The following is a 16815-nucleotide window of genomic DNA, read 5'->3' on the forward strand; positions in this document are numbered from 1 at the left end:
GTTAGACCAGAACACTTTTTATTAGGAAAGTTCAAAGAAAGCTAGTCAGCAGTTTAATACAAAGGATCTCACAGTATGTTACAAATCACTTCTTGATTATACATTCCGGCAGAGAAGCAGGGAGGAGGGACAAAAGGTACTCTTTGATAAGGGGAAATGAGGAGGTATGGAATTGTACAGAGAGCTACATTAGGCATATGGAGATGACTGATTTGTTACACGAGGCGGCAAAAGGATGCAAGGCTAATTCTGTGTGTTTATATCTCAGATAATAGAGGCCTCTCATCTCTGTGTGTATCTGTGTATTGCTATTCACATAGACACCCGAAATGAATTCGGCTTCCTTATCTAAAGCTTTCCCAGGACTGTTCTTTCCATATGGCTCTTGGCAAATGTTCATTGGGATCTTTTTGATCCAGATAGAATTTCTATCCTATCCTATTGATCCCAACTAATTTCACCCAGCCAATTATGGGGTAATTTCCCACATCTCCTCCTTTTTTATTTTTTAGATGGAAGCAATTGCCATGGGTTGTTTCTTTCTCACAAATCCCCCTTCCATTGGATATCCAGGGATTATTAATTCTGATGTATTGACACTTATTAATAATGCGTGATGCTTCTGGATAGTCGCGTCCGCAATACTCTGCATAGTGGATCTCAATAATGGTATTATGCATGGCAACATAGTTAATCCCAAAAATATCATCCCAATAAAAAATAAACCTTGCTTCCAATTGTTAAAAATACCTCCAAGCCAACCGTCAGTGTCCAATATGCCTTTCCAAGTTTGTACAGGAACATGTGCAGTTTGTATCATAGTTCGAGTTATTTTTTCTATCACAATTCCAGAATCATCAATTTGTATACAACAATTACTAAGATTAAATTTACCACACACTCCGCCTTCGGCAGCGAGCAAATAGTCTAAGGCTAAACGATTTTGCATAATATAAGTTCTTGACAATACACTTTCTTTTGCAAGCTTAGTTAATGCCAATGCAGTTTCATTTGTAATTACTTCTAATACAGCTTGTAATCTAATAATGCGATTTATCATATATATCGGTGTTCTATATCCCCAAGAACCGTCTTGTGCCCATGTCGCGGGATCATAGTATGCAATAATTCTCTCAGGGGGCCACTCATCATCCTTCCAGTTACCTATTTTTATCCCTTTAGCAAGATCTATTGTACGTTTACGTCTTTCAAGAGTATCATATACAGGGACTCCCAGTTTTTGTTTTTTCTCTATAGGCATTAGGAAGAATGAAGGCTGAATCGCCCCTAAGATACATGAGCCGTACCAACCCGTGGGTAACATATTATAGGCAAAATTACCACATATCCAATATAACCCATCAGGTGAATTCCACACAATAGTATCATTTTCAGGGTCTGAAAGTCCTCGTAACTTAGTTACTTCCAGCAATGAGTTTTCAGGTTTGGTCATATTAGTTTGTGAAACCCAAGTGTTATTTTCCCACTCATTAGAACATTTTTTAAAAATCCCATAGGTTTATTTCTTTTAGTCTGATTATTTTTATTTCTGGTATAACATATGTGACCTATTATATGAGAGGTAACTTGCCAGGTTTCATTGAAGTTGTTATTAAAGGTGAAGTTCCCTTTCCATTGTGCTATTTCAGTATAGTTTGCTTCTTGTACATGCCATGGCCAGCGATCTCCCATAGTGGTTCCTCCACATACAAAACAATTTTTTAACATAAGTTCTGTAGCAACTTCTTGAGCCAAATTAATAAACATATTTTTTGCTTTTGGAGGTGTAGGTAGATCGTTAAGTTTAGCAATCTCCTGCTCATAACTCCAAAAAAACTTTACAGGTTGATTTGTCAATTTTGTTGCTTCAGTCTTTACAATAATATATCCATAAGGATCCTTTCCTGCTTTATCTATACCAATACCATAATGATAGTATCGGGTGCCTAAAGTACCTGCTACCTGTGCAGTAAGGCAGAGTGGTGTGCAGTGATGGGATTGACAATCAGTAGTGACTGGAGTAATAGAAAGATCGAAATGGTTAGGTCCATAGCCACTTGTATACCAATATACACTTGGTTGGGTATAGCCTCCATGTGCTGAGAGTGTCGAGCGAGTGAATAAATATCTATGGTTTTGGATGTATGATTGTTCCCACGACTGTCCTCCACAGGTTACTCCCGCGGATCCTGTTCCTTGCCCTATAGCAATTGCTAAACATGTATCAAAACAAACAGTAATGGGTGCCATTCCCTTTGAAACATTATGAGCTATGTACCCTGATAATCTTTGTGCTGTAAGAAATTGATGTTTTAAATTAGTTGATCCTCCTTTATAGCCATAAACATAGATGCTACTTGTTATAGGTCCTACCGCTTTTGGTTCATAACATTGTATCCCATTTGGTGTATAGCATTGATTGTATTGTGTATTGTTATGTGTGCATGGTGGTATTAAAGTTCCATTGCATTCAGGTTTCATAGTATAATATATTAAGGTCATGGAAATTGTTTTGCCTTGTTTGGTTTTTTGTAAACAGGCTGTGCAAATGTCCTCTTTTATCTCTCTTTTTGTTTGGTGGCGAAAGCTGTCTCCTCCTATCTCTTGTTGATAACTCAATAGTGTTAAGAACCACTCACTAACTGGGGGAAATTTTATACTTGCTCTTGAGGTTACTTCTGTTTTTATTATTTTATTAGGTAACCCTTTTTGGTATTGTGTGCATTGATACCAACCTATAGAATTCTCTGTAATTTTTACTTTAATGTGTGATAAACAGCCGTTCTCTTTCGGGTGTGAAATACCTCTCACATTTTGGATTGCCTTTTTGAATTTTGCAGGCAAAAATTGCCATGTAATTAAACACGCTGCAGCTGGATTTTTCAAATAACAAGTTAAGGTAACTTGTGTATTGGCTTCTCCGTATGTATTGTGAGGGTAGATGCATATCCCTTGAGAATTGCAGTTTTCCCCATTGGAGTATGGAATGATCGCTCTTTTTGAGTGGTTGTGTGTGAAAGGAATTTCTTGAATATCCTCCACTATTCCCTTCTTATTTTTGCGTTCATATTCACATGTCCCCCATATGATTAAAAGCATAATTCCCATTCCCAACATCATCAGCAAAAGGTGCAACAGAAAATGCTTACAAGACATCGGAAGAGCCCAAAAATCCCAAAATCCCATTTCCTGTCCAGGCGAAGGTCCTCTGAAAAATGGGCATCGGGGCTGGCGTACTCTGGGAACATATGACCGGCCAATGACCTGTTCCGGACGGATTTTCATCTTGAGTACTAGATATCAAAAGAGGGGTCAAGAGACCCTTGGTGATAGTAGTTATAAAAAGGATTGTCAATAGTTAGTTGTACTGTTGGTGTGATACGGAGTTCAGTGTGAGAAGGATTGGTATAGGAAAAAATTTTTTCCTCAAGATACTGTTCAATTATCACAATGTCACACGGGATCCTGCAGTGAGTGCAAAGCACACAGTAATGACAGTGGGAGCAGCAACAGGCTTCGCAGGGGCACGGGCAGAACCAGCGCATTGGTCGCAATGGAAACTTTAGTCGTCTGTTGCTTGAAACAAAAGGGATAGGCTTGCTTCGGGATCCTTTTTATCATCTGTCTTCACTGGTCTCTCATGAAACGATCGTATGCATCTTCCAGGAACCCACAACACTCTGTCCGGGAGTTGCACAGCAGCGTATCCACGTCCCCAAGTAACGAGCTCCACTGGGCCCTTCCACTGAGGGTCTGGTAATTGTCTGTAATAAACAAGAGGGCGGGGAGAGACTACGCTACTCTGAAAATGTCTTTCCCCAGCTGTGGAAGCTATGGGTGAGCCTGTAAGATTCAAAAAATTCTGTGTGTATAAGGCTTTGCTTAAACGGTTTTGGATTTCAGGCAGCCCTATCTTAAAGGGGCCTTGCTGTTTATCAAGCATCATTTTTAGTGTTAAATTTGCTCTTTCTACAATTCCTTGTCCTTGGGAATTGTATGGGATGCCAAATTTATGGACAATTTTCCATTGATCACAAAAGGTAGCGAATGCAGCGCTACTGTATGCGGGTCCATTATCTGTTTTAATCTCCAGGGGGCTTCCTAGGACTGAAAAAGAGCGCATACAATGGTTGATCACTTGTTTGGTTGTTTCCCCCCGCTGTGGGCTTGCAACATCTTCACTAAGGCTTTTGCATTTTGATGAAAATACTCATGGCTTTCCCATGGAGTTGCAAATCCAACAAAACTTTCCCTAGCAGCTTTGTCTGCATAATCATTTCCCTCTGTTAGCATACCAGGAAGTGACTGGTGACTCCTAATATGAGCCACAAAATATTGAAATTTTCTATCCATAATTAATTGCTGTAACTGTAAAAACATATCTAACAATTGCTTATCTAGGGCTGGTGAAAGATAGGCATCAAACAAATTGTTAATCACTTGGTAAACATACAATGAATCCACAATTAAATTAAATGTTTGGTCTTTTAATTTCTCAAATGCTAATATGGATGCAGCCAACTCAGAACGCTGAGCTGAACTCTGAGGGTGCGTGTGGTAAGTTATCCATTGTCCTGAGATTTGATACACACATGCACCCCTGTTCTTAGTTCCGTCAGCAAAAACTGTAACTGCATTTTTAATTGGCAGTTTACTTTGTAAGGAAGTCAATTGTAAATGTTGTGGATTCAGTAACAAAAACCTATAATCTGTGGGATAGTGGTATTTAATTGTCCCTAAATAGTCACTTAAGGCCAATTGAAGTGCGTCTGATATTTGAAAATTTTTCTCCCACCTAGGTAGTGGATATGGAACGTAAAAAGTTTCTGGATCCGTTCCAGTATAGCTCGAGCTCTCTCTCTTAACTTTATAATTATCTGGGATAACAATAGAGGTTTTGTTGAAACTGTTCTCCCCGGGCTGTTTGCTAAGTGTATCCATTCAATCACTAGCACTTTTTTCTGTTGTGTTTGCAACAAACACCCTGTGGGCAAATTTTTGGTATTGAAAATAGCAGCTGAGATAGGAACGTGTGAAACCATCCTATCTACCCATTTCTTTGCTAGGGCTGCCTCAATGACCTGAATACACTCTTTTTCTTTGTCCCCTATGGTTAGTATAGCAGCAGGCTCCTTTCCTCCTGCCAGCAATGCAAATAAGGGTTGTAATTGACTCGTAGTTAATCCCATGTAGGGACGTGCCCAGTTAATTGAACCCAAATATTGTTGTAACTGCACCAAACTACATTTATCCATCTCAGGTAGTTTTGGAATTACTGGTGAGGCATGAGATGTCATGATTCTATGTCCCAAATATAAATATGGTGGCATAGTTTGAATTTTTTCTGAAGCAATTTTAAATCCTTTATCATTAAAATCTTGTATGATCTCTTTTATACAAAGCGTTGGGCTATTTAGCATTCCCTGGGGTAAAACTTTCCACTGATACCTTACTGTTGGCTCACTATAATTTAGTACAGGAATTGTAAATGCAAATAATACTCTGTCCTTTTTATGTAAAGGTATTGAGAAGAAGGCATCTTTTAAATCAATAACTGTTAAAGCATAATTTTGAGGAATGATATTAGGATTTGGTAATCCGCATTGCAAGGGTCATTGTTTTTTAATGTAAGCTTCATTAAAGGGTCCATTTCATTTATTCTTAATACAAAACATTCATTACCATTAGTTCAAAAAGCTATACGTAAGCCAATGAGCTCTATTTTCTCACTGTCTCTCTCCCTCTAGGTCTGAAAGCAGTTACACACACACGCTTCTTTCTCTCCCCCCTTCTCCTGTTTCCTTTCAAGGAAAGACTCAGGGGGAAAAGGGGGGGGTGGAACTCACCCACGCAATCACTTTAAGTTAGCTCAGGGCTGAACAATTCTACAAACGGCTATCCTGCTCTTTAAAACATGCTTTCTCTCAACAAATTTGGAAATGATAACACAAGAGCATACACACATACCATTAAACAACTTTTGCAACTTACTGTTTCTTTATATGAAAGAAATCAAGGTACGTGCATACCAACTTTTACCATTTAACATATATTAACACTGCAATTAAACTGCTTGTGTAAATTAACTTCACATGCAAAATCCTTTGTCATGCATTCTTCAAACAGCGAGGAATTTCAGAGAGCAGTTTAAATCCTAACTACTCTTCTCACCCTCACGGCTTCAAGCCAAAACTCATTTACAAACTTCAAACATCAATTTAATTCAATTCTCCTCTTTCTCTTTACCTCTTATTCACTTTCTCTTTTCTTTCTACCTCTCTCTCACTCTTTTTTCACTCTTTCTTTACCTTACTCCAAAGTTAGGGTTGCCCCAAACTGAGACAACAAATCTCTCCCCCACAAATTAACATGCAATTTTAAAACAACCGGTCGGATACGTGCCTTAATCACAGAACCTGGGATGGACACCTAAGAATTTTTTTTTAACAGACATTACATCAAAGTAATCAAGTCCAATTACCTAGGTCTTCCCATTCAGTCAGGCTTTATCTCATTACTTACTAAATTTCTTACTTTTCTTTTAAAAGACAACTATTACAGCTGCAACAATTTTCATCTGATGGTGGCCAGAAAGTCAGCAAATTTGTTACAAAATTGAACACTTTAAAATCCCTGTCTTTTGGATTGAAAACATCTTATCTACAATTACCTTGAGGGTGCACAAAAACTTAGGCACACATTCATGCATGCACAAAAACATTTTTTTTTTTTCATTCCAATTCAGATCTGACACGGGCTTTTGTAATTAGAGCTGCAAAAGATGCAGGTTTCTGAGAAATGAAACATCTGTGAAAAAGTTTCAGGTGCTCAGGCAGAAAGTATGCTTAAAGCAATCAGAAGAGAAATTAGATGAGTCAGTAAGAAAGGGAGTAACAAGAACTCCTTGAGACAAGAAATGAAATAGAGGTAGCCGGAATCACCGGAAGAAATAGGAAGAGCCAGGCAGATTCACTTGCCAAGAGATTGAAATAAGAAGGAAGATAAGAAGCAGCCTTTTGTGTGGGGCTAGCCGAATGCCCCAAAATTAATCTCCCGATTGTGAAACAGACAGAAGCGTAACGTTGAGAAGCTTCAAAGGCATACATACAAGGGAAAAGAAAGCCTTGGATTCAGAGTGAGAGTGTGAATTTAGCAAAGAGGTTTTCAAATATAGCAGGGGGGTGTCTGGTCCCCCCATCACGGCTTGTTCATGAGTTTTGAAACATTCCGTGATGATCTGCCAAGTGGAAAGTATTTTTGCTGCTGAGTACCATTCATTTGGCAATAAAACATAATTTTCAGACAAACTCTGCAATAAACCTTGCACATATGGAGACAATAATCCATAGGTTACTATGGCTGATTTTAAATCTTTTAAAACACTAGATGGCAAGGGAGTGAACACAGGATTTTGTCCTGTAAAATCAACAGGAAAAGCAGCCATCAATTTCAGGTCCTCCAGTTTCACGTCCTCCCCACTTCTCTTTTTTTGCATTCCTGCAGTGAGGAGACCGAGTGAGCACTCAGTACTTTTTAAAACTGGATAAATATTAGATTTTTCTGCCTGAGGAACTTGTTGTTTGATCTCTGTTTCCTTAATTTCCTCTGCAATTTCTGTTGTTACTTCTTCATATTTTGGAGGGATATCAGATTTTTCTGGGGTGTTGGATTTTTCTTCTTGAGGAGTTTGCTTTAAAATCTCCTCTTTGCTTTCCCTTTTCTCTCCCCCTATAGCCTTTGTTGTTATTTCCTCATACTTGGGAGGGGCAGTGGGGTTTAGAGATGCTAATTCATCTGTCTGCTTTTTGGAAAGCGTGAATGTGTCTCCGTTATCCTTTAATATAATTTTGTGAGCTCCAACTATTTGTCTAATTTCCTTAAGGTGAGCGATCTGCTCTTTCTTAAGGCGAACCACCTGTTCTTTAGATAAATCTGTCCCCATACTTACGAATTGGCCTGGGTAAGAGATGGGGGTGTTGGGCACGCGATGAGTCCGTCCGACCTGTCCGGGCCTCCCTGCGTCGCACCTCGACTGATTAAATGGATCACGTCGGAGGTCACCACTTGTGAGAGTGAGCTTGCATTGGGAATACAAGCATTCTCACAATCCGATGGACCACTTCACGAATTCTAATTCCTAGGCTGCTTTGGTAATGAGACACGCACACACTGCAGACTGGGTGAAAAATGGTGGTTTCTGGTTAGACCAGAACACTTTTTATTAGGAAAGTTCAAAGAAAGCTAGTCAGCAGTTTAATACAAAGGATCTCACAGTATGTTACAAATCACTTCTTGATTATACATTCCGGCAGAGAAGCAGGGAGGAGGGACAAAAGGTACTCTTTGATAAGGGGAAATGAGGAGGTATGGAATTGTACAGAGAGCTACATTAGGCATATGGAGATGACTGATTTGTTACACGAGGCGGCAAAAGGATGCAAGGCTAATTCTGTGTGTTTATATCTCAGATAATAGAGGCCTCTCATCTCTGTGTGTATCTGTGTATTGCTATTCACATAGACACCCGAAATGAATTCGGCTTCCTTATCTAAAGCTTTCCCAGGACTGTTCTTTCCATATGGCTCTTGGCAAATGTTCATTGGGATCTTTTTGATCCAGATAGAATTTCTATCCTATCCTATTGATCCCAACTAATTTCACCCAGCCAATTATGGGGTAATTTCCCACATTACTTCTCTCAAGAGATCGCTCCAATCCCATATGCTTATGTGTGTCTGTCTCCCTTAGCCCGTCAGAGTAGAATTCAGGTTCAGTTTTGGGACCTAAGGAGTAGGTAAAAGTTTCCCTCCCTAGTCGTTCCCAACTCTAGAGGGCGGTGCTCATCTCCGTTTCAAAGCCCAAGAGCCAGCACTCTCCGAAGACGTCTCCAGGGTCATGTGGCCGGCACAACTAAACACTGAAGGCGCACGGAACGCTGCTACCTTCCCACTGTGCGAAGTTATCATCCAGCCCTCTCCCAGAAAAATGAAATATCCTAGGAAATATTGAAAAGGCAGTATATTTCTCTGGATATGAAAAGAAAGAAACATGTTTTAAAAGACAGAATAGTTGCCTGTAGCTTCCTGCCCATCCCCACTGTTAACGGGCCATTGAGAAGGCCAGGCTAGTCCCTTTTACATAATAAAGACTTCTCCACTGCAGCCCCAGGGGGGATGGGAGTAAAGGCATGATAATATTGGCCCTTTAGTCAACTGACCACATGGCATCTGAGAACTCATCCATACCTGGATTCAAAACACAGCCTAGATAGTAGCCCCTGCATGGCCCCATGGGAGTCTGACAACCAATCAGAATACATTTCTTACACAGGAACAGGAAACAGAGAGGTGGGACTAAACAGGTTATAAAAAGCCTAGCAAGCCCCTCCTTCAGCCCTTCTCTTCTTCTCCACCAACGAAGCATGTGATCACCTTTTCTGTTCAGGGCTCAAGCCACGTTGCCCTGTCCAACAATAAACCATCTTTCCAAGCAGCCTCCGTGTCTCCAGTGCCTTTATCCCCACTTGGAGCCGAACCCAGAAGGACATTTCTTTCATCACCACCACCAAAGGTGGTCCCTATTTTCCTACTTGCATTTTTTACGTGCTTCCGAACTGCTAGGTTGGCAGAACCTGGGGCAAGTAACGGGGAGCTCACTCTGTTATGCGATGCTAGGAATTCGAACCGCCAACCGTTCTGATCGACAAGCTCAGCGTCTTAGCCACTGAGCCACCACGTCCCTCTGGCTAAAGAATAAACGATGCCTATTCGAAGCTATCCTCCTGTTGCTTTACTTCTTGAGTTTCTTTGATGGGCTCATTTGGAGTAGAAATCCATCCAAGATATTCTCTAGGTAGAGGGTGGTCTTGGCAGAAGGCCAGGCAGAGTTGCGTGGGTCATATATCACTATACCACCACCCCTTTCCCAATGTAAAGTCAGACAATTGATTCGTTTGTGTTAATCTTGACCCATCCTATTATCCAGCAGGGAGATACTACCATATGGTCATTTTATTTATATATGCCTGGGTTTGCACATCCTACTAAGCTGGGATTTGTTTTAACCATGCTTTGTTCAAATGACGTTGCAATAAGTTTTCCCCATGCCACCAAATGACCTAAAAAAATTGCACTGCTGTTTCATTATTAGTAACATCATTGCAAGAGGCTGTTGTGGTGGGTTGTTTTTTTTTTTGCAGAAATGAGATTAAGGGTCTCGTGGGGTGCAGTTTCTCCGCCCTTGCTCTCTGCATCTGCAGCCTTAACAGAATAACAAAGGATTTTGCAGAAAAGGGTTTCGGGTACATTTCGGCTTCTTGCTACAATGATCTACTCCTCCCGTAACTGATTCAATAGCCACATTAAAATAAGTGCCTGTTCAACAGACCATATGGGTGTGATTTGATCCTAAGATCAGCTACAGAGGACAGAATAACAAGAGTTGGGAAGGACCTTGGAGGTCTTCTCGTGCCAAGGATGGGATTCAGCTGGTTCGAACTGGTTCAGGTGAACTGGATGCTAATTTTGCATCTTGTTCACCCAACCAGTAGTTGGAAGGGCTGGCTGGTCCTGGCCAGCCCTCCCCTCCCCTTCCAGGCATCTCCATGTGGCCTATTTTGGATGCCAGGTAAGTGCAGGGCCAACGTGGAGGCTATGGCAGGGTGAAAAATAGGTCCCCCAGAAGTTCTAAAATTCTGGAAACGGGCTTGTTTCCAGTCTCCGGAGGGCTTCCGGAGCCCGGGGGAGGCCATTTTCACCCTCCAGGGGGGTTAAGAAGAGCCTCTGGAGCCTGGGGAGGATGGCACCTCACCCCTGTGGTGCAGGAGGCTGAGTAGGCCACGCCCACTGTTGTGGCCCAGCAGGAGCCGTTGAAGCTGCCACCAGACTCCGACAGCAAGGGGCCCTATGAGTCGGCTCTGGAGGAATGTGGAGGACCCTGGACAGGGTTCCGACTCTGAGCAGGGCGCAGAGAGGCTGGTTGGCCAACAGGAGGCGCCTGAGCCTCGGCCCAGTGGGGAGGAGACAAGGGAGTGTGATCCTGACGTCATGCATTGGAGCAGTGGGGAGGAGACAAGGGAGTTGGTCCTGGATGCCCGGCAACGGAGAGCTAATAGGCGTAAAGAACAGTTACGCAGTTACAGGAGATAATTGCACTCAGCTGGTGGTAATTAGGCTCCTCTCAAGACTATAAAAGGAATGATTGTCCATACGCTCGTTGCAGGAGTCAACGTATTTACTAGAGCTAGAGAACTCTCGTGGCTAGCTCGGCAGGCTGGATTGCTGCCAAGGTCTAGTCTGTGTGTTAATAAATCCTTGAAGTATCTTTGTCTTGGCATGCTTTGGTGTGTGAAGAGGGGGGGGGTCAGAACAGCCCACTATGGCCACATCCACCCAGCAGTCGGGCAGAGAACCGGTTGCTAACATTTTTGAAGCCCACCCCTATTCTAGTCCAAACCTAACCCCTGCTCAAGGAGGAGACCCTATACTATTCTGGACAAATGGCTATCGAATCTCTTCTTAAAAACCTCCAGTAATGGAGCACCCCCAACTTCTGAAGGCAAGACTTTCCACTGGTTAATTGTCCCCACTGTTAGGAAGTTTTTCCTTAGCCTTAAAGATGGTGTCTCTCTCTATATAACAGAAAGAGCACCAGGATTGATCTGAATGTGCTATTGTGGACTCCCCAAAGACATTGGACTGCTGTAGTCGTCCATCTCCCTCCACAGTTGTGGTTTGTCAGTACTTACCTTCATGCCAGGTGGAGGTCACCAAAGTGGGCCAGAGAAGCAGGAAGACGAGCGATGCCTCTTGAAACATCTCTGTGTTCAGGGGAAGGTTGGAGCCAGCAGGGAAATACCAGCATGCCTCTGTGGTTGGTAATTCAATCTAAAACCAAGGAAAAATAAAAAGGCTTGAGGTTAGTACAAGAGAGAGGCAAGGAGAATGGCTGTGTAAAAGATGTAAATTCGGTCTGCACATTTACTCATGTGGCAGAGGATATGTTTCTTGTGGGGAGGAAGGGAGGAGACATGCTAGCATATAGAATAACAGAGTTGGAAGGGACCTTGGAAGTCTTCTAGTCCAACCCCCTTCTTAAGCAGTAAGCTCTACACCACTTCAGTAAAATGGTTATCCAATTTCTTCTTAAAAACTTCCAGTGTTGGAGCATTCACAACTTCTGGAGGCAAGTTGTTCCACTGATTAATTGTTCTAACTGTCAGGAAATTTCTCCTTAGTTCTAAGTTGCTTCTCTCCTTGATTAGTTTCCACCCATTGCTTCTTGTCCTGCCCTCAGATGCTTTGGAGAATAGCTTGACCCTCTTCTTTGTGGCAACCCCTAAGATATTGGAACACTGCTATCATGTCTCCCCTAGTCCTTCTTTTCATCAAACTAGACATACCCAGTTCCTGCAACCGTTCTTCGTATGTTTTAACCTCCAGCCCCCTAATAATTTTTGTTGCTCTTCTCTGCACTCTTTCCAGAGTCTCAACATGTTTTAGCCTCCAGTCTTTGCAAAACCAATAATCTTTCCCGAAGTTTTTAGTATTTTACTTTTTCAAGTTCTGAATTTCAGGATTTGGCTGGGTGGGTATTGAAAACAAATTCCAACAGGTTTTATGGGAGAGACTCCAGATAAATGGAAGATTACAGCTAGCATCAAACTGATCTCCTCTTGAGAAAATAGGAAACCCATTGAGGACCTAAGAGTGATCCCAAAGGGTAGATCACTATTGCAAGTTAAAGCCCGTGCTTACTCCATGCTTAGGGAGGCAGCATGCAAGCCATTGCATTAAATAAATATAATGTAATAAATGCGTACATAAAATACATAAAATGTAAAGAGGAAGGTGCGATGTTTCCCACCTTAGGCAGTTTGAAAGGAATTCTCCCATGAAGAGTCTACAGGGAAAATTAAGGAGCAATTAATTAAGCATCTCAAAAAGAAAAAAAAAAGCTAAACACAATAGGTCACGATTCATTTTATTATCCAAAGAGGGAATGCTCCATAAGAATATTAAAACCATTTACTATTAAATATTAAAGTTGGTGGAGACCGGGGCAGAGAACACAATTCTAAACATATCTCTTTTCCAACAAAGCATAGACAACTGATTTCTGCTTCCATTGTTTTTTTTAAAAAACGTTGCTCCTTCTTGCCTTACTATGAATAACACATATTTTACTGTCCACCGCAAAGCTCCTATTAAGCTGCATTGCAAAACTGACTTGGAAAGAGCCCCCTTTGTTCCAGTTACATAAATAAATAAACCAGTCTGTCTGGACACAAAGCCCTTTAGATAGATGGGCTGATTGTACTTGGAGATTTAGAGAATGCAAGATGGGGAAAGGAAAAACAAAGACTCCGGCACTGTCTAATCCAAGGTGATAAACCCATTCAGCATCACTACACATCCACATGTCCAAAAGGGTAACACCCACCAAACACACACTAAAAATAACTATCCCATAATTCTCTTAACCAGCACCGCCAGATCAGGGAGCCTTACAGAATATAGAATAACAAGAGTTGGAAGGGATCTTGGAGGTCATCGAGTCCAACCCACCCTTCCCAAACAAGAAGACCCTGTACCATTTCAGATAAATAGTTATCCAATCTCTTCTTTAAAACCTCCAGTGATGGAGCACCCAAGACTTCTGGAAGCAAGTGGTTCCACCGGTTAATTGTTCTCACTTGTCAGGACATTTCTGCTTAATTCTAGATTGCTTCTTTCCTTGATTAGTTTCCGTCCATAATACTCCGAAGGCAGGTTAAATGATGCTTTCTGATTTTAACCACACCACCCCTTCCCCCCAAAAAACATCTGAATGACTGACGGCTTTTTTTTTAGACAACAGTTAAACTTCAGAACTTTGTCCAGGGGACAAAAAGTGTATTTTTTGTCCCTTCCTTACCCGTCTCCTGTGCAGCGATTTTCCCCGTTCCTTTCTCTCACGCCATCCAGGAAATCCGTCTTAACTCGCTGCAAACTCGCAGCAAAAAGCAGCAGCCTGTTCTTTGACAGGTCAGGGGCTGGGCTAATGCTGCCCAGATGTGGGGGGCAGCTGAGACTGGCCAGAGTCTGCTCTAAGGAGGGGGGGGGGAAGAGAGAAGGGGCGGCTGAACGCCACACTTTCCTAAGCGGCTCACTCAGCTGAAACAGCTCCAGGGTTGCAAAGGGAATAGGCAAAGGGGCCGGTTGGGAGCCTTTCCAGATGCGCAGCCCGGAAGATGTCTTGACGTGCCAAGGGATGGTTGCGAGATCAAAGCGGCCAGCCCGGGCGGGCGTGTTTCTTCTTTGAACTTTTAAGTGCAATGCTCGCTTCGCTGCCAGCCTAGTAGCTCCAAGGGCAACAGCGTGGGAAGGCTTGACAGCTCAGCTCGGTTTGGGGAGAAACTCTAGCTTAGAACGGGGTGGCTTTCAGATGGTACCAGTGCTCCAACATTGGAGGTTTTATTTTTTTAAACAGATTAACAGAGTTGGAAGGGACCTTGTAGGTCATCTAGTCCAACCCTTCGCCCAAGCAGGAGACCCTACACCATTTCTGACAGATGGCAGCCCAGTTTCTTCTTGAAAGCCCCCAGCGATGAAGCTCCTACAACTTGCAAAGGCAACTTGTTACATTGGTTGATTGTTCAGAACATTTCTCCTTATTTTTAGGTTGAATCTCTCCTTGTTCAGTTTCCATCCATTATTCCTTGTCTGGACTTCAGGAAAATAGCTTGACTCCTCTGCTATCCGTGGCAGCCCCTCAAATATTGAAAGACTGCTATCCTGTCTCCCCTGGTCCTTCTCTTCACTAGACTAGCCATGCCCAGTTCCTGCGTATGTTTTAGCCTCCAGTCCCCTAATCATCCTGGTTGCTCTTCTCTGCACTCTTTCGAAAGTCTCAACGTCTTTTTGGACCAAAACTGGATACAGGTGTGGTCTTACTAAGGCTTTATAGAGTAGTATTAGTACCCTATGTCAGTGTTTTTCAACCACTTTGCCGCGGCACACTAGTGTGCTTTGACATAGTGTAAGGTGTGCCGTGGGAAAATTACTTTATATATAGTCAATATAGGCACAGAGTTAATTTTTTTAAACATTTTCTAATGGTGGTGTGCCTCGTGATTTTTTTCATGAAAAAAGTGTGCCTTTGCACAAAAAAGGTTGAAAAACACTGCCCTATGTGATCTTGATTGTATCCTTCTGTTAAAGCAATTTAGTATTGCATTGGCTTTTTTGGCTGCTGCTGAACACTGTTCATATTTAATTGGTTGTCCACTAACACTCCAAGATCCCTCTCACAGTTACTGCTATTAAGCCTGGTTTCACCCCGTCTATAAGTCTTTTTTTAAGAAGACACTGGACAACCATTTGTCTAGAACAGTGTTTCTCAACCTTGGCAACTTGAAGATATCCGGACTTCAACTCCCAGAATTCCCCAGCCAGCGAATGCATTCACTGGCTGGGGAATTCTGGGAGTTGAAGTCCGGACATCTTCAAGTTGCCAAGGTTGAGAAACACTGGTCTAGAATGGAGTCTTCTGTTTGGGCAGCGGGTTGGATTAAAAGACCTCTAAGGTCCCTTCCCACTCTGTTATTCTGCGACGAAGCCATTGCCTCCAACTCTAAGAGGCAGAGGGAAGGGAGGAAGCCCGGGCGGAAATCTTTATTTATTTGCTCGCTCTCTTGTTTATTTAAAAGTATTTGGCTGCCCAACTCATTCCGGACAGCGTACAAAACCACAAGGAAAAACAACCACCGGAAAACCAGCTAAAAACAATAAACAAACAAGTAGCCCAGACTACTGTAAGATGATCTAGTCAAGAATAAAATAAACAAGACTGGCCAGGAGACGAATAATGGCAAAAAGTGCTGGGGAATCAGGTCGGGATTTTTTAACATTTTAAAGGAAGAGCTGGATTTTTGCCGACATTCAGATTAACAGAGTTGGAAGGAACCTTGCAGGTCATCTAGTCCAACCCCCTGCCCAAGCAGGAGACCCCACATCTGCCTCTACCTAGGATCGAACTCACAACTTCCTGTTCAACAGGAATAGCCTGGATTCAGCAGTGGAAGAGGCTGGATTTCGCCTTTCATCCCGTGAGGGATTTTTTTTCCAGCTGTCCCAAAGGTGCTTTTTCAGGGGGCAACTGGATTTCCTTGGCTGTTATGTTTTTTTGAAGACGTTTCGCTTGTCATCCCAGAAGTTTCTTCGGGATAGTGGGGAATGGAAGTCAGAGCTGAAGAAGCTTCTGGGATGAAAAGCAACACGTCTTCAAAAAAAGGGGGAAAAAACCCAAGAAAGTCCAGACTGAAAATTTTCTACAGATTTTTTGCAGCTGTGGATGCAAAACCATGGAGGCTGGGGGGAGAAATCTTGCCTCCCTCGGGGGTCCCTGAGCCCACTTTGATCTTTTTTTAAAGTGCCACCTGTCAAAAACGGTGTAGGGTCTCCTGCTTGGGCAGGGGGTTGGACTAGATGACCTCTAGGGTCCCTTCCAACTCTCTTAGAACTCTTAAATCCGTCGCTGCTGGTGGACGGGCGCCATCTGACGGTGCAAGCAAAGCGTTCTTTGCAAAATTAGCCCCTGCAGCTGCTGAAATCACATTTTGGGGGGGGGGGGGAGAGGAGGCGAGACGTCGGAAAAAGCCGAAGGAAGCGCCTGCTTCCTTTCGGGATAGCTCGGAAAAGCTCGTGTGGGTTCCGATTGGGTTCGGGATCTTCCGGAAAAGCCCTCGGCTAGCGTCGGGTGTTGCATCGGCGTCGGCTACGGGGTGGAGGGGTGTTTCCGTCTTTCGGCAAATCCCGGACAGGCTCGGCAGGTCCG

General features: G+C 42.7%; 1 protein-coding gene across 1 annotated transcript in view; it reads right to left on the reverse strand.

Moving 5' to 3' along the window:
- The window catches only part of SRPX2 (sushi repeat containing protein X-linked 2), a 31836-nt gene extending 17594 nt beyond the window's left edge, over positions 1–14242 (reverse strand). The window contains exons 1-2 of the mRNA XM_087727888.1: positions 13915–14242; positions 11747–11885 (exon numbers count right to left, since the gene is read on the reverse strand). Coding sequence (XP_087584014.1) covers positions 11747–11816 — 70 coding nt within the window. The 5' untranslated portion in view covers positions 11817–11885; positions 13915–14242. The remainder of the gene's footprint in view (positions 1–11746; positions 11886–13914) is intronic.
- Positions 14243–16815: the final 2573 nt, after the last annotated feature.

This window comes from Thamnophis sirtalis, unplaced genomic scaffold (assembly GCF_051295495.1).
Source record: "Thamnophis sirtalis isolate CommonGarterSnake01/CBP01778 unplaced genomic scaffold, rThaSir2_p1.2 scaffold_13, whole genome shotgun sequence".
Taxonomy (NCBI): domain Eukaryota; kingdom Metazoa; phylum Chordata; class Lepidosauria; order Squamata; family Natricidae; genus Thamnophis; species Thamnophis sirtalis.